General features: G+C 54.3%; 1 protein-coding gene across 5 annotated transcripts; it reads right to left on the bottom strand.

Moving 5' to 3' along the window:
* Positions 1 to 367: 367 nt before the first annotated feature.
* Positions 368 to 23,549, bottom strand: ZSCAN22 (zinc finger and SCAN domain containing 22). Of its 5 annotated transcripts, none has more exons than XM_074307081.1 (5): positions 23,418 to 23,549; positions 14,339 to 22,762; positions 11,118 to 11,541; positions 5,999 to 6,084; positions 368 to 2,179 (listed from the first exon to the last, which is right to left on the bottom strand). In XM_074307081.1, the coding sequence occupies exons 2-5, from the start codon at positions 14,486 to 14,488 to the stop codon at positions 455 to 457; spliced, it is 2,385 nt and encodes a 794-aa protein (XP_074163182.1). In that variant the 5' UTR covers positions 14,489 to 22,762; positions 23,418 to 23,549; the 3' UTR covers positions 368 to 454. The 5 variants fall into 5 exon arrangements, with proteins under 5 accessions (XP_074163182.1, XP_074163183.1, XP_074163181.1 ...); XM_074307082.1 differs by having other exon boundaries at positions 14,339 to 21,311; positions 23,418 to 23,545; XM_074307080.1 differs by lacking the exon at positions 23,418 to 23,549 and having other exon boundaries at positions 14,339 to 23,095.
* Positions 23,550 to 27,133: the final 3,584 nt, after the last annotated feature.

The following is a 27,133-nucleotide window of genomic DNA, read 5'->3' as shown; positions in this document are numbered from 1 at the left end:
GGACCCTCGAGAGGGGTCTCTCCCTCAGTTTCCTGGCAAGAGCCCCCTGCTCAGCAACCCTGGAGCTGGCAGGAAAGCCTCTTTAGCGGAAGGTCTGGGCCCCGCAGGAGGCTTCTGTCCTAAGGGTGAGCGGGAGGAAGGCCTCCAAGGGGACCTCCTTCAGGGAGCTGGAAGGGGAGAGGAACGAGGACCACGTTCATTCTCCGGTCCCGACCCTGATCCAGCCCGTCCCCTACAGGGTTCTCTCCCTCATCCCACCCAGGGCTGCTCGGCCGTCCCAGGGGTGATGCCGAGTCCTCAGGGCCTTTTTCCTCTGGGGGGCAAACCCAAGGTGCGGGTAACAAAACCACACTCGAGAAGGCAGCAGACTTTTCAAAAAGCATGTATTTTTTCAAAGTAAACCGAGCGCCGGGCCCGAGGCTCCAGGGCGGCTGCCGCGGGAGGGGGCGGCCCCCTACTTGCAGCCCTGCTTCTTCTCCAGGTACATGTCCCGGTAGCAGCTGATGAGGCTGTGGACGCCCCGGGACACCCTCAGGCTGCGCTCTAGGTTGGGGTCGTGGTCGGTGAGGATCTGGAGGCCCGAGTCGAAGTGCGAGAGCGCCTTGGCCAGGCGCTTGGCGGTCAGCTGGCGGGGCGCGGGCAGGGCGTCCTCGCTCTCCTCGCCGGCGGCGCGCTCCTGCTCCAGCTGCATCAGCTCCTCGTTGGACAGGTCCGTGCCGTGGCTCTGCAGCAGCTGCACCACGTCGGCCTCCATCACGTCCCGGAAGCCCAGCTCGTGCGCCAGGTTCACGATGTCCTGCTCGATCTGCGCGATGGCCTCGGCCGGCAGAGACTGGCGCTCGCCCGACACGCACTCCGGCCAGAGCTTCTTCCAGCCCGAGTTCAGGGTGGACTCGGCGAGCTCCTCCCACGACTCGGAGATGTTGTACACGGCATTGAGGATGTTGTAGTTCCGCCAGAACTCCCGGATCGTGCCCTTGTCGTCCCTGTTGGCTCTCTGCTGCAGCAGGTGGAAGACCCTCCGCAGGTAGCAAGCCTTGAAGGTGGCAATCACGCCTTGGTTCATGGGCTGGATCAGGGACGTGGTGTTCTTGGGGAGGTACTCCACGCGCACGTTGTCGGACAGGTCGTCTAGATTTCCCGGGTGGCCCGGGGCGCTGTCCAGGATCAGCAGTGCCTTGTTGGGGAGGTTGTTCTGGGCGCAGTATTTCTCCACGGCAGGGCAAAAAAAGTGCACGAACCACTCCTGGAAGAGGCTCATGGTCACCCAGGCCTTCTTGTGGGAGCGCCAGATCACGGGCAGGTTGGGCTTGGAGAAGCCCTTAAGGGCGCGGGGGCTCTCGGAATGGTAGACCAGCAGCGGCTTAAGCTTGAAGTCGCCCGCGGCGTTGCCCCCCAGGAGGAGGGTCAGGAGGTCTCTGGCCGCCTTAAAGCCGGACGTGGTTTTCTCCTCCACCGAGATGAAGGTCCTGTCTGGCAGGCGCTTCCAGAAGAGTCCCATCTCGTCCACGTTGAACACCTGTTGGGGCGTGTAGCCCCCCTCCTGGATGACCTTCCTCAGGGCCTCCGGGTACTTTGCTGCAGCTTCTGGATCCGTGCTGATGGTTTCGCTGCTCGTGCCCAGGTTGGGCAGGCTGTGGCGGGCTTTGAACCTGGTGAACCAGCCTCGGCTGGCTCCGAAGGTCTCGGCCTCGGCGCTCTGGCCCTGCTCCCGCTTCAGGTCCTGGAATAGGCTCTTGGCCTTGACCTGGATGGTGGAGACGTTGACCGGCACACCACGCTGGTTCTGGTCCTCGATCCAGACGCTCAGGAGCCGCTCCATGTTCTCCATCACCAAGCTCCGGCTCCTGGTTAGCTTGGTGGCCACCTGTGGCGTGGCAGCCAGAGAGCTGGCCTGGATCTTTTCCCGGTTGTCTCGAATGGTGGCCACGGTGGAGGTGGAGAGGCCCATGGCCTTGGCGATGCGGCTGAGCTTCTCTCCCGCGGCGAAGCGGCGCAGCACTTCCAGCTTAACGTGTAAATTAATGGCCTTGCGGTCTCTCTTGGTCCTCCGGCTGTCGATCTCACTCAGGGACCTCTTGGCCCGCAGGGAGGCCTGGTCCATGTCAACATCTCTTAGGGGCTCAACTGAATAGTTCTTTCCCCTCCCTTTGCCCAGGACTGCCCCATCTCTGACCCGCTGCAAAATGGGGAGACAAGCATTTATTGATCTCAAGTTCTGAGGGGCTTGGGAGAAGTCTCTTAAACAGAAGAACGTAACGGGCCACAGATGGCCTTAAGTACATTTCTACCCAGTTTTAATTTCCTACGACCTTCCTGTGGGAGTTGAAAGTCACACTTCAAAATGCAGCAAACCTTTTGGAAAGTCTTGCACCAAACAGGATGGGGGTGGGCTGGGGCTTTTCCTTCAACTCTCTGAAAAACAGTTTGCCAATTCTGCTTCCTGTGAGAGGGCCGGACTCCTTACGGGACCTTCTACAGGGCTGGCCGGGAATAAAAAGCGGCCTCGTAAGGAATCTTTAACAAGCAACGAGATTAAAAATGGTAGGGGCCCGACTCGAGCTCTTTGATCTGCCCCCCCCCCCCAAGTCATCCATTCTTCATTCATTCGGGAAATACTTTTTCATGGTTGGCACGAGCCTAGGAATGAACTAAGGTGGGATCTCAGGGGCCCCCGTTGCCCCTCTCATCTTACAAGTAGGGCCACACAGCTGCTATTTGGTCAATCCAAATCTGACTAAATCAGTGCTCTGCCGGTGGAAAGCCCTACTATGCACAGGCCTGCGGCCTCAGCCAACAGCAGCCCCCGCCCTCCAGTGAAGGAATCCCCACTTGAAGCTCCCTGAGAAGGGCTGGTCTAAGCCTGGGGGTGGGGACTCTCTGACTAGGCAACCCATCACCCTCAAAGGTGACCTATTCCCTGGTGGGAAAGTGAGCAAAGTGAGAACATTTTCCCTAAATTCAGATTGAAACTGGTATCTTGACAACCTCCCTCCACGAAGGACAGGCTCCAGCCTTCCTCCAACTCTCTGGGGAGTCTTCCCTCCCTTGAAAGGGAGGGAATGCTGGACCCCCTCCCCAGCGGAAGGAGAATCTCTCTAAGATAAAACGGGCTTTTCATAGAGGAAGGGCAGTACTTTTGGCCCTAACTGTTCTGGTTCTGTGGCCCAAGGCCCAACTCCCTCGGGGGCAGGGCATCAATGGGGTCCCTTGGGGCCAGAGAGAGGCAGCAGGAGGAAGATTATCTCTGAGACCAGGCAAAGGGCAGACAGCGGGTTCCCCACCCAGGGCACTTTTCCCACCTTTGCAATGGCATCTGGGAAAATGGGAGATCAGGGCATTAATAAACAGCTGGTGAGCCCAGATCTGATGATGCCTTCAGCCAAAAGGACAGGGAAGGACAGACTGTGCCCGTGGTGGACAGACCCAGCTCCCTGCTCTCCCAACCCAAAGAAATCAGAGCAGACTCCAAGCAGGGGGTGACAGGATGGAGGCAGGGTAGGAGAGCCGCCTGGAAGGGAGTCCAGCCACAAGGGAAGAGACGCCCAATGCTATGTGGGGGAAGAACTGACCCGTGTCCAGGAGAGCACATTGCCTCTGCTGGCTGAACCGAAGAGTACAGATAGACATGGGAAGGGTTTTGTTAAGGAGGCCAGGGAAATGGTTCTAGCTTTCTGGAGAGGTCAAGGGAGGAAACATGGACATCTGCCTTTCAAAAACTTCCAGGAAACCAATCCTACCTTGAACTAGAATTTCCAGATCCCCCTAACCCCAGAGTGGAAGGGACCCCAGGGATCCATAATTCGGGGAGGAACCCTCTCTGCAGGAACCCTACCCAATGGTCATTAAGCTCTTCCTTGAAAGTTTCTGGAAATAGGGAGCTCACTACCTCATAGAACAAACCCCTTTCCTTGGGGTTTTCATCAGTGACTTCATGACCTGCTTGGGGAAAAACTAACACACTGTGTAGCTCAGTTGAGCTTCTCAAAGATCTCTATGGGTCAGAAGACTGGGCTGACTCCAGGGCAGCTATTGGAACAGAGGCTGGCCACTTGTTGCCCATATAACGGCTCTAGCAAGACGCTTGCCCCAACCATGCTTGCCTCTGATTTCCTGAGACTCCGCTAAGTCCCAGCCCAGAATCCCACCAAAAAATCCGGCCAGAGTCTCCTGCCAAGGCCTTTCAGAGTTCCTGGAGAGGCTAGAAACCCCCACAGTCTAGGAATCAGGCCCTGATCGTCAGAAAATTCTCAGAGCAGCAGCTCTGGTTGCTTCTGAGATCCCTAGCACTCTGTCCTCAGAAGGATCCAATCCTCAAAGCAGGGGGGGCCAGAGGAGGAGGAGGCGACCCCGACTAAACAGCACCGACCAGCACAAATGGCAAGGGACGGAGCCTGACCCTGGCACAAAGCCCGAGAGATGAATGACCCAAAGCAGGGACCGAGTGTCACAAAGAATTGTTGTTAGCCTAGAGACGCCCCGGGTCCAACTGGGAAAGAAACAGCAACCCCTGCCAACTCGGAGCAGAAACCCAAAGAAAATCATGTCTTTTTGCATAAGACCTTAATATGTGGAAGGGAGCAAGAGATAAATTACTCAAGCTTCCAGAAGGAAGAATGGGGAAGACTAGGGCCTTCTCCAAATGGCATCCACAAATCAGATAGCACAGGGATTTGCTACCCAGAGCAAGGAAAGACCAACTAAGGAAACCCCAGAGTCCCTGGAAAACATGGTTAAAGAAAGGTTTGGATCTATTAGAACCAGAAGAGGGTAAAACAAAGCCAGAACAAAGTCTCCTGATCCCCTCCTGAAAGGAGCTCCCACAAGACCTGGAAGCTTCTGCCTTGTGGGGATATCACAGCTGAGAGGGTCGGGGTGATGGCCGAGAGGAGGCCAAAAAGGGGGCCCTCCCAGTGCCAACAGAGACCCCCCAGATGGAGAGCTGAGCCTGCGGTCCCTGCAAAGCTTCCAGAGAAGCTCGTAGGGACTCAGGTATGAAAAGGAGAGTACTGGGTGTAGAACAGGGAAAGAGGAAGGGAGGGGACAATGGGAGTGGGGAGGACAGAGCCCTGGAGGACGGGGACCTGACTCCCTGCATACGGAAAGGAGGGATGACCCCCCCCCAACACACACACACAACTTGGCTCAAAGTATGGTCAACCCGGTGAGGGGAATGTCAGAGCCTAAAGGGGCCTCCCCCCAACTGTGGGGCCTCCCCCAGGGGGAAGAGAGCGACCATCTTGGGGAAGGGCCACCGGGGGAGTGCAGAGTTTGTACTTTATGGTCCACCAGGGCCTGGGATGGGGATCGAGGCCTCCTGTGGCCTCTTCTGTGTCCCACCAGCACCAAGAAATACTCATCCCCCAATCCCAAACTCTCTGGGCTAAAACTGAACCCTAACCCTAACCCTAACCCTAACCCCGAAAGCCTCTCCAGCCCTGAGTCCACCCCCTTCATCTCCCCCCAGCCCTTTCCTCTCTGCTTTGACTTGTATTCTCGGGGCTCAGCATGGTGCCTGGCACACAGTAGAGGAAGGAAAGGGGGCGCATGGGGGCTAAGAGGTCAGACCTCCTGTAAATCCCAGATGCCCAGGCATTCGCTAACATGCCGCCTCACACAGACACATCTGCCCAGACCACCAGGGGATGGAGGGTGCCCAGGGCAGGTGCCGACAGGCCGGAGGGTCTACAAGAGCCAAAGACCCCGAGGTCTGCGCTGCCCTGGCTCTGGCCCTGACCCACGGTCCTTGTGCACTCATCTGGTCCATACTCTGGGGGCCCTGACCCACGGCCCCTGGGCTTCTCTGGCTCTGCTCCAGGGGCCCTGGGCCCAGAAGCTTGGTCCCCTCCCTCGCCTGAGGAACCTCCTGGGTTTTCCCAGCATTCTAGGTTTGCTGCATCCAATGGACGTGATCCCTTGGGCTTTTCAGAACCTGTGGTTTGGTTCGTTCAGGTAAGAGGAAACGGGCTGAGGCTGCAGAGAGGGAAGCAGCACTCACCTGGCATTTGTCAGAGAGCTTGGCTTCCTGGTCTCTGAGGCTCCCCATATCTGCAGGATGGGCGGGAACCTGGGCTGAAAGCAGAGCTGGGGGGTGGGGAGGAGATGGGAGCTGTTAGATGGCCCAGCTGCGATTCGGGGGGCTGGTTGCAGCCGTTTTGGCCCCCCATTGCCTGTGCGCTCTGGTCACTGCCATTTCTCCCTATCCAGACCCACCCTGGATATCCCCACCGTTTCAAGGCAGCCAAGCCCAATGGTCAGCCCTAGCCCAGGTCCAAGGGCCACCTTCCCTGTGGGAAATCCCATGGCCTGAGGGGCTGCTTTCTGTGACTCCCCACTCTCATCCCCCTCTCTGCCTGCCTGGCTCCAGTGGCACTCATTTCCTCGGTCTTCCTTGCCTCCAATACAACCAGAGCAGACCCAGCTTCTGACTGGGGCCAACGTCTTGGCCCGAACCAGCCCTCGGGGGCCAAGGTCTGTCCTAGGCCTCCCTGGAGTGGGGAAGAGAGAAGAGGAGGGAGAAAGGGGGGAAGGATGAGAGAAGGGAGGAAGAAGAGAGGAAGAAGAAAAAGAGGGGGAGGGGAAAGAAGGGGAAGGGAGGAGAGGGAAGGGGGAAAGAAGGGGGGAGAGGAGGGAGAAGGTAGAAAAGTGGGGAGGGGAGAGGAAGGCAGAGCTCAGCCGCTGGAAGCACCTATCTCTGAGGTGTCTGGAACAAGGAAAAGTAAGCCTGATCAATCCCAGCCCTGTGTAGGACCTCTGCCCCTTTAATGGAGGCCGAGATTAGGGAAGGAGCAAGCCTGTTTCCTCATCGAGTAGCATCCCATCTCTTAGGTCTCAGGGGCCCGGAGGAGGGGGCATCCTGCCCCCCCTCACATTTGATGTTCAGTTTGGAGGGAAGGTTCCCTTGCCGGCATCTTCAGCCTCCACCCCCGACCACCCTTACTGACTCACAACCAAGCCCAACTCCCCAGCTGCCCCGACACCGTTTCAGGCACTGCTGTCCATCCCCACGGCCCTCCCCACTCCAATCCGGACCGGACTCTCAGGGCTCCATTTAAAGCTCTCTCTAGTCTATGCCTACTGCCCAGCAAACCCTTCATATGTTCCCGGGCCCAAACTGTCCCATTCCACTTCCCATCTCCCCGCTTTGCTGGGCCATCCCCCCAATTGGCATGGCCCTCCCTCTTCAGAATCCTTGTTTGACCCCCAGGTCGAGCCAAAAAACATTTATTAAGCACTTACTGTGACCAAACCCTTGGCTTACAAAAACAAAAAGCAGCAACTCCAGCCTGATGGGGGACAGTGAGGTGGGGAGAGATGGGCTGATGGGAGAGGCCCCTCGTGCATGCTGCACTGGCTGGTCCTTGCGTTCAAGGAGCTTTCCCCTCCTGTGTCTGCTTGTGGGCATGTTTTACATGTATGTATACATGCATTGTACTGTACACACATGTATATGTGTAGGCACACACCTGTGTGTTGTATGTGTACACATGTACATTGTGTATACATTTGTACTGTGAAGGTGCACCTGTGTTGTATTATGTAAGCCTGTTGTGCATTGTATAGTATGTAGGTGTACATCTCTGTGCTTGGTGTGTGTTTACATGTATGGGTGCATGGCATATACGCACACCATGTACATGTGCATGCATGTGTGCACTGCATGACCTTGTTGTGCTGTGTGTGGTCACGTGTATACCTCTGTGCTGAATTGCGGGATCACATGTGTGTATGGCATGTAGGTGCACCGTGTATGTGTGTGCATGCATGTGGGCACTGCATGACCTTGTGCATGTGCGTATTATGTGGGGGTGTTCATATGTGTACTGTATTGTGTGTGTATCCACACGGTATCTCACAGGGGAATATAATGGCACCAAAGGATCTCTGATTTAGAAAGACCTGGGAGGAAACTCATTTTACAGGTTAGGAAATGGGTTAGGGAGAAGGGTCTTCCGACTTCAGACTCAGTGCACTTTCCTAAATTCCTTGGGAGACGGGAGGCCATTCCACTGGGTACCTGGCATATTCTTGCCCAGACCAGTGATTTCACTGCTGGGAGTAGTGTAGCTGTTCCATCAATAATTCAGGGTCTCAGAACATTCCCCTGAGCCTGGAGAGCGGTGGGAACTGCCCAGAGCCCCACTGCCCACAGCCAGGACTTGTTCTCTATCCATCTACACTGTTTACATACAACACAGATGAGATCAAATAATGAGCAAGCTCCTTCTATGCACCTGGCACTGGCTAAATGAAGAGTTATTAAAACAGAATTGGGCTAAGACTCCCCAAGATCAATGGAATCTCAGAAGGCATCATGTATGTCTCCCTCATGTGATAGAAATAACTGAAGCAGCCAAAAGCTGTAAAGGGACTCGGCCAAGGTCACATGAGTCAAGTCAGCATGCACAAATTAAGCACCTACTCAATGCCAGGCACAGTGCTAAGCATTTAAGATATAAAAGAAAGGCAAAAAATAGTCCCTGCCCTCAAGGAGCTCACAGTCTAATGAAGGAAACAACATACACACAACTATATATAAAGGTCAAATAGGAAATAATGAACAGGCAAGGCTCTGAACCTAAGAGCCATGGGGGAAGGCTGCAGAAGGTGGAGTTTTAGTTGAAACTTCAAAGAATCTGGGAAGGCCAGTGGTCAGAACAGAGGAGGACAGCATTATAGGCCTGGGGTTGGCTAAAGAAGTGCTCATGGGACAGCGAGGAGACCAGGGACACGGGATGGAAAAGAATGTGCCAAAAAGTGAAATGTCATGGAAAGGTGAGAGGGCAGGTGATGAAGGGCTTTGAATGACAAATAGAGCATTTTGTCTTTGCTCCTGCAAGTGAGAGGAAGATACTGGAGGTTATTTAGTGGGGAACTAAAATGGTCAAACCTACACTGTAAAAAAAATTCCTTTGGTGATTGGAAGAAGGAGCGAAATGGGGAGATGCCCAAGGCAGGGAGACCACCAACTAAGCCTGAGAAGACAAGGGTGTGTGCCAGAGTGGGGACAGTGTCAGGAGAGATAAGGGAGCATATTTGAGAGATGGTGCAAAGATGATGCAGAGATGGTACAGAGGTGAAATGGACCAGAGATGCTGCAGAGGTGAAATGGACCAGAGGTGATACAGAGGTGAAATGGACCAGAGGTGAAATGGACCAGAGATACTGCAGAGGTGAAATGGACTAGAGGTGATACAGAGGTGAAATGGACCAGAGGTGAAATGGACCAGAGATGCTGCAGAGGTGAAATGGACCAGAGGTGATACAGAGGTGAAATGGACCAGAGATACTGCAGAGGTGAGATGATGGACTATGGTGCCATATTATATATGAAATGTGAGAGACCAAGGAGTCTAGGGAGATTCTTAGGCTGGGATCCTAAGGGCCTTGGAGGATGGGGGTGCTCTCTGTAGTGCCAAAGAAAGTGGGAGGAGAAAGAGTTTGGGGGTAGGATAATGAATTTGGTTTTAGACATGATGAGTTTAAGATGTCTACTGGACATCCAGGTAGAGACCTGTGAATGGCCACTGCAGATGAGAGATTGAGGTTAAAAGAGATTGGGGCAGGATGAGTAGATCTGAGAATCCTCAGAATAAAAACTGTCATGAAATCCACATGAGAGAACAAGATTCTCAAGTGAATTAATATGGCAGGAGAAGAGAGAGCTGGACCCTGAGCAAGCTGGTCATCCACCTTGAGCACAGTCTCCAGGGGCAAGAGATGGGCAGAGCCAAAGGAGGTCCACCGAACTCCCCTACAAAGGAGACATTGGCTCTGGAGCCCCACTCTCTGAAGGAGGGAAGGGCAGAGGGGGCATTGACGCCCCTTGTTCGGAAGGGAGAGGTGGCAGTTCGTCCAAAGACTGCTTTGGGATGGAAACGGCCTGCAGACATCTTCCTGTAGCCCACTTCCCTGGAGGACGCTGATGCAGGGGACTGGCAGACAAGACCTTGGGATCCATCCACCTCTAGAACTGAATGGCTTCCCTGTTATACCATAGATGGGCTCCCAATAGCCCCACTGCAGGCAAAAGTGAGACAGAGTCAGAGGCAGAATCACACTGAGGGGGAGAGAGGAATGTGCTGTCTGACCCCAGAGGGCCAAACTAGGGCCAATGCGGGGGAGGGGGAGTGAACCCTAACCATTACCCCATCCCTGGAGATGCTCAAGCAGAAGTTCCTGGGTCTCTGTCCACCATGAGGACTCATAAATGCTCACGGACCCCAATACAACCAGAGGCTCTGGACATAATGAACCCCCACTATGGAAAGGAGGTGCTGCTAGTGGACAGAGCCAGGCTCTGATACAGTGAATGCCACAAGGGGGAGGGAGGAAGAGGCAGGCTGAGCTTTCTAGCCCTGTGAGGTAACACGTTCCCTGTCTCCAGAAATGCTGCACTGCAGGCTGGGGTTGAAGGAATCCTGCCCAGACCCAGAATGCACGAGCTTTCCAAGGGACGGAGGCCGGCGGCTTTCCTGCAGGTCCGGTCTCCAAGCAGGTCCACCTTATGGGATCGGAGGCTCTGAAGTGATTTGCTTCCACCCCAAGGGATCAGCTTGGTCAAGTGCCTGGCCCAGAACAGGCGTCTAATAAGCACTTGTCCTCTTCCCTTTCCTGCCAAGGGCACGGCCTTGAATCCCAATGACTCTTCTCTTATAGTTTCCTAAGCTAAGGGACTCCTTCGGGGGCACCTTGGAAAGAAGGAGGAAGGGGGCAGAAGAGGAAGAAGGAGAAGAGGAAGGTAAGGGGAAGAAAGAGGGGATGAGGGAGAAAATGAGAAAAAGAAGAGGAAGAGAAGAGAAGGAGGGGAGGAGGAAAGGGAGAAGAAGGGCAATGAAGATGGTGGCGAGGATAAATAGCTAACTCTGATGCAGCCTGACTCCATCCTCCCCTGTCCCGTGAGGTGGATGCTATTATTCCATTTCATAGCTGAGGAAGCTAAGCTAAAAGGGTCCCCAGCTAGCAGGTATCTGAGGGGAGATGTGAGCCCTGATCTAACCCCAACAGGATGCAAGTCACAGCATGAGTCCAAGAGCCGGGGCTCCCAGGCAGGATCCTGGCAGGTCCTGGCACCCGTCACACCTTCTCCTAGCCTTCCCCTGCCCAGCTGTGCTCACCACTGTGAGGAAACATGTGGGCCAAGTCCTCCACCAAGGCCACAGCCTCCTCCCCACTCCCAGGGCACTGGGCCTCCACCCACGGCCTGGTCTCCGGGGGTAGAATGCTCAGGAACTGCTCTAGAATAAGCAGCTCCACAATCTGCTCCTTAGTGCGTATTTCTGGCCTCAGCCATTGGTGGCAGAGCTCGCGGAGCCGGCTCAGCGCCTCACGGGGCCCTGCTGCCTCCTGGTAGTGGAAAGCGCGGAAACGCTGATGGTGGTCCACCAGCTCGGGGGTCTCTCCAGCCCTCTGCGTGAGGAGCTGCGACTCCCAAGGGTTCCCTTCCTCCTCCTCGATCTTCACAATCAGAAGCCCATCCTCCTCCTGTGGAATGGGACCCTGAGGGTGTGGGGCCACAGCCATGGTCCAAGGCTCAGGATTCTGCCTAGGGGAGCAGAAACCAGACATCAGCCACTTGGTGAGGGAGGGGCCTTGGCTCCCTAGTGCCTCCCAGAGAAGTTTGGTCTGGCATTCGAGGCTCTAGGGCCTCTCCCTTTCGTCCCCTCCCACCACTCTGGAACTCTAGTAACAGCCCCACTCTCCATCCCCTGAGAGGCCACATCGGGCCTCGGAGCCTCTCTGGGATTTCTGCCAAAGCCTCCCGACTCGTCTCCCTGCTTTGAGCTGCATTTTGTGCTGTCCTTGAAAGCAAAGGTTGGCAATGCCCGGCACGAGGCAGGCATTTCATAAATGCCCAGTGATTTCCAAGTGATTTTCCAGAAGCTCCCACTGATTCGAATCACTCCCCTGAGCCTCCTGCCTTCCCTCCCCATCCTACCCTTCTCACTCCTCACACACAGAGGGCTCCTCGACCACCTCCACGCCTATGCTGCAAAGCCTTCCCTCCTCACCTCCAGCTCAAAGAATCTCTCTTCCTCCAGAATCCCCCCGCCAAGTGTTTGTGCCTCAGTGCTGGGGCCTACACGGGTCTCTGAGACCCTTGAGATCAAACCATTTTGAGAGTAATACATAAAATTACAATACTGACAGACATAACCCACACAAACAAATGCTCTTTGAGGGAGAGTCCTCAATTTTATTTAAGAGTGTAAAGGGACCCAGGGACTAAAAAGTTTGAGAAGTGTTTTTCTCCCTAACTCTGTGGCAGGATTCAAATAATGCCTTGGATGGTGGAGGTCCATGAATCTCCTCAGCTGTATGGGAGGGAACTGAATTCAATGACCCCCATCTAGAACGCCCTCTCGTCCTAGGTCATTATTTGCATTTATTTACTACACACTTCTTTTCTAAACCTCCTGCCAAACTAATTCTTGTTTGCATTTATCAAAGGCCACTCTCGAAGAGGACAAAGATGGCACCGCTACATCAGGATCCGGACCGAAATGACAGCACAGTGTCGGGGTCGAGGTCCACAGGGTCTGACTGGCTAATCAGACCGTAAGAGCCGGGGATGCTCTGCCACAGGTCGCCCACAAATAGTCCTTACAGACATTCGGCTGGCTTCTCTAACTTGGTGCATCTGCCGTTCTACTGTGCAGCTCCACTTCTGCTTTGCTCTTCTGCCTGGCACCTTCTCAGGCAAGGGCCCGCCACGACACACAATCGATCCTAAGGTTCTTCAGAGAGCCCTTGAGAGTGTCCTTGCGCACTTTTCCTGACCACCCTGTGAGTGCTCGCCACGTGCCAGTTCTTCAGGAAATAATCGCCTTTGGCACAGTGTGGGGGGGAGGGGCTGGGAGCTGTGCAGGGAGGTGGGACGCTTGGCGGTTTGTGCAGGAAAGGACCTCGGCGGGGGTCACCTTCTCCTGCCAGGCGATCTGCGGCCAAGACCATTCAAACGAAGCAAAGCGATTTCTCGGCGCCAGGTTTCCGTAGCTCTTCCGTCGGGCGGTCAGTCTCATCCCTCTGCTCTCCCGCCCTTCCCTTCGGAGGCTCCCAAACGCTGAGCTAGCTCTGGCACTGCGTGCACCAGTCTCGCTATCCGTGAGGACATCCGTGGAAAGCGCTGCGAGGCGAGGGAGCCGAGCCGCAGCGCTCGCGCTGTAACCCGGGGCTCCGTGGTGCTGCCTGGGGCCGGACCCGGGTTTTCTGGGTGTTAATTGCGGAGGAAAGGAGGCCCTTGGGCCAAATGTCTAATTGTTTCTGCTTCTTGAGAACACAGTGTATTTGTAACCCTAGAAGCTGGCACAAAGCGGATGCTTTTAGGAAACACTTGTGGACAGACTGTACCAGGAGCCGGCACTTAATGCTTGTGGACGCGCCGGGCACACACTAGGTGCTTCATCGCGGCTCCCGAATGTGAGGACCTGAACCACCGGGTGGGGCTTCTTTTTCCCAGGCAGCCTCAGGTCTTCAGAAGCTTCCTCCTCCACAGTGCCCTCCCCTCCCCAAACCTGGGCCGTCCTCTGCTGATACCCCCCACTCCTCCATGGGGGGTCTGCCCCAGGACAAGCACCTCATCGTTTCCCATCGGCCACTGGGGCGGGGGTGCTCAGGGGCCCCCCTCCCGCCTCAGCCCTCTCCTCCCATTCAAGCTCTGTACATTTATTAAGCGCCTGCCCAGCGCCCCCAGGGGCCCCTCCCTCAGAGGCGCCTCAGCTGGGAGATCCCGGGCCAGTCACCCACCCCATTTGCCTCAGTTTCCTCATCTGTAAGCTGGGCTCGGGAAGGAGATGGCCAACCCTGCAGTCCCTTTGCCAAAGAAACCCCAAATGGGATCCGGGAGCCCGGAAACCCAGGGACGGCGGCCGCCAACGCCGGACCGGCGCTTCTCCTGGCTGCCCTCACCTCCCGAGGGCGGGGGCAGGAGGGGACGCTCCGCACAGCGACCCCACAGTCAGGAGACCTCTTGGGGTTCTCAGGTCCAGGACAATGGGTGCTTAGACTGGCACCTAGATAGGGCTGGGTGCCGACTGGCGCCACCTGGCGGCCACGTGGGGAGCGAGGCTAGGGCTGAATAAGAGTCTAAAGCGCCTTCCGGCGCCAGGGGGCGCGCGAGCAGAGGCCCTGGTGCCGGAGGTGACGTCACGCCCCCGGCTCCCAGGGTCCTAGGACCTCCTCCTCCCCCGCCCTCACCTGGTGTGAGAACCAACCCGGGGGAGGGCATCACCCTCAGGACTCCAATTCCCAGCGGCCTCCACGGAGACCTCCGCTACTTGGGCCCCTTCCTGGCCCCGCTGTCAGGCCCAGCCTCCCCAGGTCCCGACACTGGACTCACCGCCTCCGGAGACGTCGCACGGAGGTCCGCCGCCGTCGCGAACGGACAGTGACCCCGCGCCCCGGACCGGAGGATCGGGCACTTCCGATCCCTCGCGTCACTTCCGGGAGCTTTGTCCTCGCCCCATGACTCGTCTCTATGGCAACGCATTTTTAAGTTGGGAGGCCACAGCGTGTGTGTGCCGCTCGGGCCCAGTGACTGATGGGAGATGTAGTTCGGCTTGAAGGGATGGCCTCCTGCCCTGACTTCGGCTACTCGGCCCTCCCCCCATATTGTCCACCTGCCAAGTGACCCCCAGCGCAGAACTTTGTGCAGAGCTTCCTTGGGCTTGGAGTCCGGAAGTTCAATGCGAGCTGGGCAAACTGGGTCCCGGTTTGCCTCAGTTTCCTCATCTGCAAAAGGAGAGGGAGGAGGAAATGGCCAATCATCAAGAAAACCCCAAACGGGGTCACAAGGAGTGGAGCAAGACCGAAAAGATCCTAGAAACCAAAAAGCACCCCAGAGGCAAGTTCTGTCAGGGAATAGAGCTCTGCTGGTCTCTTAGTGCAGAGACCCAGAATTCCCTCCCACCCCACCAGCCAGGACACTTGGGGGACACACAAGTCACGTGGGGTTGGAAGCAGCTGCAAGGGGCTAGGCCCGGCTCTGGATTCAAGAGAACCCCAGCAGCGGCAGGCAAGCGGAAGTCGGCCTCCCAGGCTCCACCGTGCCAGAGTAAGGACTTGCTTTGGTCATCCCTGGAGCTCCTCAGCTTAAGGGTAAGTCTGAACCCACTCTCCCTTCAGATGCCAGAGCCTGCCCGTCATGGTTTTACAGAGTTGCGCCTCCTGGTTGACTGTTTATAAGCAGCACACCAGTGGGGGCTTAGGAGTGAGGATCCAAAGACCAACCACATCACTGGTTGCCTTCTGGATCCAAGTGCAAGCTGGGTTCCTACACTAGCATCCATTTCCTTGATGATGGAATTCCTCCCTGGTTCTATGTTGGGGGACCAAAGGGTACAGAGGGAACCTCGGGATCTCAAAGGGCACATGTCGGTGCAGTAGCCACACTGGCCCTGCAGCCGACGCCGTCCATCCATCAGGTACAGAGAGGCTCTTTGGCAGGCTGGTGGCCCTTGGGCAATGACCATGGCCAACTCTGCACGCCAGGACTAGTAGTGAGGGAAGCATGAATTAGGGATCCATGCTATACGCCAGGCGTGCATTTAGGGTTAGAGTCAGGACCTGTTAAGCACTGGGAATACATGCAGGGAGCTCACGCTCTCATGGGAATGGGGGTCCAAGTGCAGACATCCAGTGTGCCTGTACCCTGCCACACTGCCCATTTCTGGAGATCAATCAAGGTGTTTCCCCTTGGATTTCCCTGTGACAGGAAGTCCTGAAGGCAGGAGATTGAGGATGTCTGGGGGATGGAGGGAGAGCTTTGGAGTGGGGTTACATAAGGTACTGGGCATGAAGGGTGGAGCCAGGCAAGGAGAAGGGTCAGGGGGATGGAGATTACAGCAAGCCGTCAGAAGGGACCAGGGTGTGTGTATGGTCAGAGGCATAAAAGGCTGCAAATGGATGACAGAAAAAGCCTTTCAGTACCTGCTGGCTTTGGGCCAAGCACCGAAGAGACATCCAAAGACACACGTGGGACAGTCCCTGCTTTCAGCAGAGACAGTGTGCATGTACATGTGTATTGTGTGATGTGTGCACACATGTATGCATTGCTGTACCCATGCATATGTGTGCTTTGTGCATTGCTGTGTGCATGCATTGAACACATGTGTCTCTGTGTAGGGATATGCACATGTGTGCCTTTTGTGTGTGTGCATGTGCATGTATTACAATGTTATGTGTACATTGCTATGTGCATGTGCAAGCACATGGGTGCATGTATGTACACTGCGCATTTGTGTGTGCATGTGGGTATGTGTATGTACACTCTGTGTGCATGTATTGGTATGTGCATGTGTGCATTGCTGTGTGCGCACATGTGTATGTGTGTATACTGTGTGCATTGCTGTGTGTGCGTGTATGTGAGTATCTGTATGTACACTGTGTGTGCACGTATTGGTATGTGCATGTGTGTGCATTGCTTTATGTGTGCACATGTATATGTATACTGTGTGCATTGCTGTGTGTGTGTGCATGTGGGTATGTGTATGTACACTGTGTGTGCATGTATTGGTATGTGCATGTGTATGCACTGCTGTCTGTGTGCACATGTGTATGTATATTGTGTGCATTGCTGTGCATGTGGGCATGTGTATGTACACTGCATGTGCACGTATTGGTATGTTCATGTGTGTGCCTTGCTGTATGTGTGCGCATGTGTATGTGGGTATATATATGTATAGTGTGTGCATTGCTGTGCATGCATACATGTATATGTACACTGTGCACACATTGGTATGTGCATGTGTGTGCATTGCTCTGTGTGTGCGCATGTGTATGTGGGTATATATATGTATACTGTGTGCATTGCTGTGCATGCGTACATGTATATGTACACTGTGCACGCATTGGTATGTTCATGTGTGTGCCTTGCTGTATATGTGCGCATGTGTATGTGGGTATATATATGTATAGTGTGTGCATTGCTGTGCATGCATACATGTATATGTACACTGTGCACGCATTGGTATGTGCATGTGTGTGCATTGCTCTGTGTGTGCGCATGTGTATGTGGGTATATATATGTATAGTGTGTGCATTGCTGTGCATGCGTACATGTATATGTACACTGTGCACGCATTGGTATGTGCATGTGTGTGCATTGCTCTGTGTGTGCGCATGTGTGTGTGCATGCACGTGGGCGCATGCAGAAAGCTCGACTTGGACACACACTGTCCAGATGGCTCTGAAGGGCTTTCTGGCAGGTATGTTTCAGAGGTCTCACGTCCCAGCTGTATCTGCTTCTCATGAATGAGGGGAGAAGGGATGTTGAGGGGTGGAGGTTCCAGGCCCCTTGAAGATGAGGGATCACCCAGAGACTCAAGAAGCTGGCCCACCATGCCAGCATGTAGATAGAGGAAGACTGGGATGGATGTCCCCCTGGAAGCAGAGGAGGAACAGGCCATGAGGGGGAGGGGGATGAGGTGCATCCCGACACAGGCCTTGCATTTCCTTCTGCCTGGCTAAAGCGTCCTTTGTGCTGAGGTGGAATCAAGGCGGCAGACAGCGGCATTTCAAAACAAAAAGATGAGGCTGAAATTCTGCCATCTTGGGCTTTTTGACAAAAAAAAAGAGAAAGGCAGGAAAACCTAATTTCCCTCAGACTTTGATAGATTTGAGTGGATTTGGAATAGGTTGAATAGTTATTAGGGGCTCACTTTTTTCTTTTTCATATTTTAATGCATCGATGTTTTAATAAAGAATAAAATAAATATGTATGGTTTAAGTCAAAATATGACCTGAAGGGACCCTTATCCATGGCTTAGTAGCCTCTGTTTCTATTGGAGTTTGATCTCACTATTCTATGCAACTATCAACAGGACATTCTTAAAAACACAGGCCAGATTATATCTCCCCCTTTTTTTAAGGGGCTCAATTTCAACTTGGAATCTATTTATAATTCTCTGATGCTTAAGATGAAATTGAATGTTGAAAATTATCTTTGCTTGTATTTGAAAAAATAAAACACTATATAATAAAAAAAAAAAAAAAGTGAAGTTACAGAATCGGGATCCAAAAAGACAAATGACAATATTAGGCAAATCCTAATACAATGAAATTTAATAGAAATAGATTCTTAGATTCAAAAAGTCCAACTTCACAAGTCTTAAGATTCAGATGTGAGCCAGTGGAAAGAGCCTTGAGGAGCTTTCCACACCTCTACAGAGATCTAGAAAACACTGACAGAGCAATCCAGGAGCAAAAAAACCCAGTGAGTCCATTTCTTTAGCTCAGGTCTGTCTGCATCGAGATGAACCAAGGTGGTGTTCTGCCCAAGGACAGCTGAGAAAGTTCCAGACGCTAAACTGGTGCAGGGTGCAGGAGCTGTCACTCATTACCCGGGGATCTGTACCAAATCAGGGGTGCTGGACTAAGAAGCAATCCTGGTGTCTAGCTTGGGTCCTAAGCAAGACGCTGGTCCAGAAGCTAATTCCAGAAGCAGAGCAGGAGCCTCAGTTCCAACTTCCAGTCCAGTCTAAAGCCTGTAGGAATCTCAAATCAAAGGGGAGTCTGTAGTTCTATCCCTCAGAACCATCCCAGCAGAACTTCCCAGTTGGGTTGAAAAGGCTAAGTCCAGCAGCAGTGTACTGGGGCTCCATATAGGCACAAGCCCACAGGTGTGCTGCTCAGACCAAAAGCAACTTCTCCAGAACGAGCTGCCCTGAGGGGTTCAGTGGGCCAGCACCTCCAGTGTGAGGCCTTGCCAAGCCCTTTTCAGGACGGTTCCTCCACCATGGCTGTGGCTCCAAGAAGCTCCAGTGCACTCAGCAGCCATGCCCAAGAAAATCATCCCAGCAAGTGATCCAAATGATCGCCCCAAGCGTGGGAGACTTCTCCCCAGGAGCGTGGGCAGAGGAGAGCCACGTGTCCAAACAGCCATGAAGCAGCGCATCAGAGGGCTCAGCGCTCGCTCGGATGCTGAGGATATCAAGGTCCTCACTGCGTCCTGGGCCACTGCCAGCAGGCTCCCCCTGTTCTTTGCCACCAGAATCTGATGACTCAGGAAAAGAAAGCGAGGCTGACAACTTTTTGTAACTCAACCTCACTTAAATACGATTCAAACACAAATCACTTCATGATGCCATTGGTCCTCTTTTTATTTTATTTTTTTAAATTAAAGCTTTTTATTTTCAAAACATATGCAAGGATAATTTTCAACATTCACCCTTGCAAAACCTTACGTTCCAAATTTTCTCCCTTGCCCCCCCCACTTCCTCCTCTAGATGGCAAGTAATCTAATATATGTCAAACATATTAAAAAATATATAAGTTAAATCCAATATATGTAAACATATACAATTATCTCACTGCACAAGAAAAATCAGACCACAAGGAAAAAAAAAATGAGGAAACAAAATGCAAGCAAACAACAACAGAAAGAGTGAGAGTGCTATGTTGTGGTCCACATTCAGTTCCCATGGTTCTCTCTGTGGGAGTAGATGGTTCTCTTCATCACTGACCAAGTGGAACTGGTATGAAAATCGTCTCAGAGCCACGGCCATCAGAACTGATTATCATATAACCTTGTTGTTGCTGTGTATAATGATCTCTTGGTTCTGCTCATTTCACTCAGTATCAGTTCATGTGAGTCTCTCCAGGCCTTTCTGAAATCATCCTGCTGGTCGTTTCTTGCAAAACAATAATATTCCATAATTTATTCAGCCATTCTCTAATCGATGGGCATCCACTCAGTTTCCAATTTCTTGCCACTACAAAGAGGACTGCCACAAATATTTTTACACATGTGGGTCCCTTTTCCTCCTTTAAAATCTCTTTGGGATATAAGCCTAGTAGGAACACTGCTGAATCAAAGGGTATGCACAGTTTGATAACTTTTTGAGCATAGTTCCAAATTGCTCTCCAGAATGGTTAGATCCATGCACAGTTTCACCAACAATGTATCGGTTAGATCCATGCACAGTTTCACCAACAATGTATCAGTGTCCCAGTTTTCCCACATCCCCTCCAACATTCGTCACTATCTTTTCCTGTCATCTTAGCCAATCTGACAGGTGTGCAGTGGTATCTCAAGAGTTGTCTAAATTTTCATTTCTCTGATCAACAGTGATTTAGAGACCCTTTTCATATGACTAGAAATGATTTCAATTTCTTCATCTGAAAAATGTCTGCTCATATCGATCTTCTTTAAAAACAAAGGACAAACAACCCCAAGAAAGCAGCAGCAAGACCATATAGGTCAACCAGAAGTGCGTGGGGCTTGGCCCTAAACAAAGCCCAAAGTCAGCTCCAAGAATCCCACCATAAAGAGCTATTACGGTGACTGGGATGATCAAGACACAAACCCAAAAGGAGGGGATCCAAAACATCTATAGCAAAGCTTCAAAGAAAAACACAGCTTAGACACAAGTTCAACTAGAATTACTGGAAGAGAAAAATCAAGGCTTTTTAAAATGAGTTTAAAATTTTTTTTATAAATGAAAGTTCTAAAGGAAAGGAAAACATTGAAAAAGAAATGAGAGCTAAGGAAAAAAAAATCATAACTGGAGAGGGAATTAATGGTTTGGCACAAAAAGGGCAATATCTTGCCCAAGTATCAAACTCCCTGAAAGTTAGAATGAGTCAACTAAAAACTAACAATAAGGGATAAGATGGTGAGAATTATCAAAATAAAATCAAAGACTGAAAAAACAGAAAAAATTAAGTTTTGTTATAGCAAAAATGACTGACCTGGAAAACATATTCAGGAGAGAAAAATCTAAGATTTATTAGACTACCTGAAAGTCATGACCCCAAAAAACAAGCTAGAAATCATATTTCAAGAAATCATAAAATCGCTTAGAAATAGAAGGCAAAATAGAAACAGAATCTACCTATCATCATCTGGAAGAAATTCCAAAATGAAAACTCCAAAGCACATTGTAGCCAAAATCCAGTTTCTAAGTCAAGGAAAAAAACCACAAGAAGCCAGAAAGAAAGCATTCAAATGTCAAGGAGCCATACTTAGGATTACACCTGATTTATCAGGCATCACTATAAAGAGTAAAAAATTTGGATCCAATATCCAGAAGACGTACAATGTTGATTTACAAATGAAGAATAACTCACACAGAAAATCTGAGTCTGATTCTACCGGGGGGAAAACAGGTCCAAGAATTATGAATAAAAGAACAGAGATGTGTAGAAACTCTGAAGCACAAACACAGGAATCAAGAGAAATGATTGTGCAATCATAAGGGACGACACAAAGATAAATGGCTTACTATCTAAAATGGAGAGGAGATCCACGTGTGTCCCAGGAGTTACAGAATCCAGTTAGATAAAGGGCTTCTGAGGAGTTAAGTCTTGATGATCTAAAAAGAACAAAAGGCATGAAGGAGGGGAGATGAGAGGGCAATTTAAGGAAGGGCTCAGTCCCAAGCTAAGTCCTAATGATGTACCAAAATATGTAGCCAGTAGGAGCAAAGAACTGGAGATCGAGGGGACTGGCGAGAAACGTTGTGGTGGGTAAATGTGACAGGATACCATTATACTGGAAGGAATACTCAGTGGGTTTCAGGAAGACTTGGTAAGACGTGTAGGGACAGAGACCAAGGGAAGTGAACGTATCCAGGAGAGCACTGAAGGCAAAACGGCTTTGAAAAATTTAGGAACTCATGGTAATCAGCCAGTGACTCCCTAAGAGTGCAGACGACTACAGACCTCCGAGGACAGACGCAGGCTTTCTTCTGTGTGTTCACACAGGCATTTTATTTTCTTACTCTCTCATTTCAGAGGGAGGAGAAAGGAAGGAGAGAAGGCTTATTTTTACTATCTAAAAACAATTCACTTTAAAAGACTGGAAGGAGATGCCATTTAATTCTGCATACGCTATCTGAGCACTGGGGTAGGCACTGGGGATGCAGAGACTCACTCTCTCCTGGGTTTTGTGGCTGCTCAGTCTCAGCGCTTCAAGCCCCGAAATGGAGGCTGTCTGTATTTTAACCTAGAAGAATCAGGGATTTCTGGGCAGCGCGGCGGTGCCACAGTGTGCAGGGCCAGAGACTTCCCTTTGTGAGTTCAAATCCGGCCTCAGAGCCCTTCTAGCTGTCACTTAAGCCCCTCTGCCTCCGTTTCCTCATTTCTAAAATGAGCTGGACATTCCAAGATCTCTGCCAAGAAATCCCAAATGGGGTCACAGAGTCAGACCCAAGGGTGACAACTGAGCAACAAAGTAAAGATTCTGAGGGGCAAGAGATCAACCTGGTTAGGGCTATGTCATGGGACTTGGGCTATATTTCTCCCACCATCTCCCTTTCCCCATCCATCCCCCAATTAAGGGGCTGCTTCAGGCGAGAGAGTCACATTGAGGAGGCAGAGCAGCAACGACACCGAAATAAGTGCGAGAGGAGGAGCAGGAAGAACTGAGGAGGGAGCCTGGGAGACATCAGGGCCGCGATGGCCAAGACGGGTCGGCAGCGATGAAGATCAAAGGAGGCTCAAGACTGAGAGGGAGATGGACTCTGGGGAGCCAGGGGCGTCTTGCCCTCCCTCCATGCTCCGTCACAGGGGGAACAGCCGTTCTCACATGCTCTCCTGCCTGTCGGCTGGGCTCCCTCACCCTCTGTTTCTTGGTCAGTACCAAGCTGATGGCTTTTTACCCTCCATTCCTATCTCTTTTCATTGACCCTGGACACAGGAAAACTACGATGTGGAGGAACCAAAAATAAGTCGGAGGCCCTCGGGGAGCTTCAGGCTGCAGTGACCTCACAAGTGGTGGCGACCTCTCCTCCGGGGCTCCTGGCTCACTGCCATTCTTCCCTCCCTGTGGAGACAAGCAGAATAATCTCGGACACGGCCGCCGCAGTCCATCCTCACAGGGAAGGAGTCCTTCGGCTCCCATTGGCTCTTCTGGCTCTCAGGTCGGTCAGTAGTGCAAAGAACAGGGACTGTTCCCCCTCCTCCTCTGCTGGACCACAGCCCTGGCTCATGGTGGGACCCCGTCTTGGGAACCCAACCCTTTGTCTGCCATCCTTTCCTGAGCTCAGGCGCCAGCTCCTCCCCAAAGCCTTCCCCTCCACTCTCCCACGTTTTCCTCGGACCTTGCCGACCCTCTTCCTGGTGGCGGCCGTCATGATTCATACCCTCGGCTTTCCCTCCCATCAGACCAAGCCCCGGTGTGCCCAGAGCCCGCCACAGGGCCTTTGCTGCAGCCTCGCCTGCTGCTTGCTCGGGGGGCCCTCAGATCCCCTGCGGCTTTTCTCTGCCCTGCTATGTGGCAGCCAGCTGGCCGGGCCGATCTCAGGAGCCAGATTTGTCAACCAAACATGGGTTTATTTACTTAACAGCCAAGTCCGAAGCCGTGCGCGGGATTGTGGCCCCCCCCTCCCCGAGACCCTCAGCTTCCTACCGCGCACTGGTCCCGGCAGCTAGCACCCAGCCTCGAGGACCGCTTTCCGATTCTCCTCCTGACAATTTACCTGCTTTGTATGCCGGCTCTCTCCTTCCATGCACGGCAGAGGCTCCAGGATCTCCGTGGCCACGCCGGGCAGGACCTCCAGCCCCGGGAGGCCCCCGAGGATGGGGACGGGCCATCTGAAGGTCTGGCCCACCCTCAAGGAAGAGAAGACACTGGCAGAGTCCTCTACTTCACGCCCCGTTTCTTCTCCCTGTACAGCTCCCGATAGCAGCTGATCGCGCCATTCACCCCCCGACGCACCTTCAGGCTCCGCTCCCGATTGGGGTCGTTTTCAGCGAGGATCTGCAGCCCCCGGTCGAAGTGGGAGAGGGCTTCTGCCAAGTGCTTGGTAGTCAGTTCCGGGGGGGATCCCGGGAAGGGTGCGCCCAGCGGCTCCTCCTCTCGGCCCCCCCGGGACGGGTCTCCCCCGTGGGACCGGAGCAGGCGGACCACGTCATCTTCCGCCGCCGCACCGAAGGCGCCGTGGCCGGCAAACGCGACCACGCTCTGCTGGATCTGAGCCTCGGCCTCGGAGGAGGCGCGCACGCACTCGGGCCAGATCTTCCTCCACACGGCGTTCATGGTCGCCGGCTTGAGCTCCTGCCAGGACTCGGCGATGTTGTCCACGGCCGTCATGATGTTGTAGCTGCGCCAGAACTCCCGGATGCTGGGCTTCTCGTCCCCGTTGGTCTCGTGGAGCAGCTGACAGAGCGTCCTCTTCAGGTAAAAGGCCTTGAAGGTGGCGATCACCCCCTGATTCATGGGCTGGATCAAGGCTGACGTGTTTTTGGGCAGAAACTCCACCCTGACGTTGGCGGAGAGGTCGTCCAGGTGGGCCGGATGGCACGGGGCGCTGTCCAGGATCAGCAGGGCCTTGTGGGGCAGCTGGTTCTCGGCACAGTGCCTCTCCACGGCGGGGCAGAAGAAATTGGTGAACCACTCCTGGAAGATGCTCATGGTCACCCAGTCGTTGCGGTTGGACCTCCAGATCACGGGCAGGCTGGGCTTGGAGCAGCCCTTCAGGGCCCGCGGGTTCTCCGAGGGGTACACCAGCAGAGGCTTCAGCTTGCAGTCCCCGGCGGCGTTGCCTCCAAGGAGCAGGGTCAGGTGGTCCTTGGAGGCCTTGAAGCCCGGCCCGGCTCGGTCCTCCAGAGACACAAACGTCCTTTCGGGCAAGCGCTTCCAAAAGAGCCCCGTCTCGTCGACGTTGAAGACCTGCTGCGGGGTGTACCCGCCGTCGGCTATGATCTTTCTCAGCGTGTCCGGGTACCTGCGCGCCGCCTCCGTGTCCGCCACGGCGGGCTCGTCGGTCAGGAGCACGTTGTGCCGAGCCTTGAACCGGGCAAACCAGCCGTTGCTGGCTCCGAAGGTCTCCGCCTGGGCGCTCTCCCCGTGCTCCTGCTTGAGGGCCTCGAACAGGCTCTTGGCTTTCTCCTGGATGAGCATGGTGTTGATGGGCAGCTGCTGCTGCTTCTGGTCCTCGATCCACAGGCTCAGCAGCCGCTCCATGTTGCCCATCACCACGCCGCGGCAGCGGGTCAGCTGGGTGGCGCTGAGGGGCGTGGCGGCCTGGGAATTGGCTCTGATCTTCTCTCGGTTGACCCGGATGGAAGCCACGGTGGAGGTGGCCAGCCCCAGGGCCTTGGCGATCTGCGTGAGCTTCTCCCCCTCCTCAAAGCGCCTCAGCACTTCCAGCTTGACGTGCAGGGTGATCGATTTCCGGTCTCTCTTGGGGCCCCCGAGCAGTCTCTTCCCTGGCGCCCTGGGGCCAGGCCCCTTCTCCATTCCGTTGGCCCGGAGAGCCTGCACTCTCTCCTCTCCTCACCGGTTCCCGGGGCCTCGCCGCCTACTCCTTCTCTGTGAAAAAGACAGAAAGGTTACTGGCACGCAAGGAGCCGGATGCCGCCCGTTCTCCCCGTCCCGCCTGCCACGGGCACCCAAGGCTGAGGAGCCCATCCCAGGGACCCGCTGCAAATCTCGCCTGGGCTTCCTGCCTCCAGTTCCTCCGACTTTGCACGAACAGTTTGCAAGTGGTCCCCACCCCGAGACTTGGCTGCAAGCCCCCCTTTCTTTGGATCCCCAGTACAAACAGTAGGTGTCTAATCAATTCTAACTAATCCTGCTAGCCGTTGGGCCTGGAGGAGACACACAAGCGCTGGGACTGTGACCACTCCAGGGGGGCGGGGGCACCCTGGAACCAAGCGTCTAACTAGTCCCGGCCGCTGAGTGTTCCAAAAGGGGTCACTGCAAATAGTTTTTTTATTAGAATCGGAAGAATTAGGTCAGTGCCATGGCCACGGCCAGATGCACGATGAGGTGATGGGGGTCCTGTGCTGGAGGGAGCCATGGGTGCCAGACAGAGCCGCGGGTCTGGGCACAACCCGCTCTTGTAGTTTGTCCCGCCTGCTTTCTTTTTTTCCTCGCGCAGCGGGATGCCTGCGCTTGTGTGCATAGAGGAAGGGATCAGTTACCCCCATGGGGGGGGGGGGGAGGAGAACACAAGGTTTAGTAGGATCAATGATGAGATCATCCGCGTGTATATTTTGAAAATAAAAAGCTTTGGCCGCCAGTGCTGGCCTTCGCTCCACCTGCCTCTCTGCTCATCCACTCCGACCGAGCCGTTCTGGGGGTCTCCTCCTCTGGAGCCCCAGGCTCATCCCTCCGTCCCAAACTCCCACGTTCAGGGCCCACATGAAAGGCCCCTGGTTTCCAGAGGCCCCAGCGGGGAGACCCCGGCCGCTGCTCCAGGTAACCCCTCTTCTGCCTCCCCAGGGCCCTTAACGGGAGCGGCCCCTCCCCCCAGCAGCACGTGGGGGGCCTGCAGGGAGTGGGCCGGGTGCCCCAGAGGGGCATGCCCCCAAAGCAGGGCTCTTCCAAAGACCCCACCCGCGGGGGGCACAGGGACAAGGCCCAGGGGCTCCCTCCTCTCAGAGCCTCGGCAGCCTCCTCTCAGGGCACAGCATTCAACTCCCCGACTTTTACCTGGCCTCCCCCTAAGCCTGCGGGGCTCCCCTAAAGCGCAGAGCAGCAGGGGCGGAAGGGGCCCCGCCTCCGCCCCTCCCCCTCCCTAGGGGCGCGCGCTGCAGCGCCCCCCTCCCTCCCGCGGATGCTCGCTTCACCTCCGCCCTTCGGGGGGATGCGCGCGCAGCGGGCGGTGCCCTCCGCCCGCCTCTCTCCAAGCCCCTTTTCCAGTCCCTCGGATGAGACTCCGAGGGCTCTCAGAACCCCCACCTTCCATGGGTCACGGGTCTCGGACTCCCTCCTCCACCGCCTCGGCCCAGTAACCAGGCGGACTGCGACGGCCCGCGGACTACGCTCCCCCGCCCTCACCTGCGGACTCCAGAGCAGGCCTCTGGGCTCGGCAGCGCATGCGCACGCGCACATGCAACCGCGACCCCTCATTTCTCCATTCCGCTATGGTGACCCTCCCAACTGAAGGCGAGAGGGGGGGGGGTTGCCGTGGAAACGCCGGCGCGAGGCAGAATTGCCGCTCTAGTGTGTTACATCACTCCATGGGAAAATGGCGTCTCTCTGCGAATTTGGGTATCCTATAAGTAGGGGTGTTACAGGGGGCAAAAGCGCCATCCCCGTGGGCGAAGACCAGACGGAACCTTCTCCTGACGCCTGCAGACTTCTGGGATATGTAGGCGGAGAGCAGTCGCCTCCTGGGACGATCCCTGTAGACTACGTGTCCCAGAAAGCCCAGCGTCAGTTGGCCTGCGGCTTTACGGAGCGCAT

Source organism: Sminthopsis crassicaudata, chromosome 3, assembly GCF_048593235.1.
Source record: "Sminthopsis crassicaudata isolate SCR6 chromosome 3, ASM4859323v1, whole genome shotgun sequence".
Taxonomy (NCBI): domain Eukaryota; kingdom Metazoa; phylum Chordata; class Mammalia; order Dasyuromorphia; family Dasyuridae; genus Sminthopsis; species Sminthopsis crassicaudata.
The sequence above is the reverse complement of the archived record's forward strand: the minus strand, read 5'-3'. Positions and strand labels throughout refer to the sequence as shown.

Coding starts and splice junctions, on each gene's coding strand:
- ZSCAN22 (XM_074307081.1), bottom strand. CDS start 14,488: ATGCGTTGCCATAGAGACGAGTCATGGGGCGAGGACAAAGCTCCCGGA. Junction 11,542..14,338: donor GTGCGACGTCTCCGGAGGCG/GTGAGTCCAGTG, acceptor TCCCCTAGGCAG/AATCCTGAGCCTTGGACCAT. Junction 6,085..11,117: donor CCACATGTTTCCTCACAGTG/GTGAGCACAGCT, acceptor CCCACCCCCCAG/CTCTGCTTTCAGCCCAGGTT.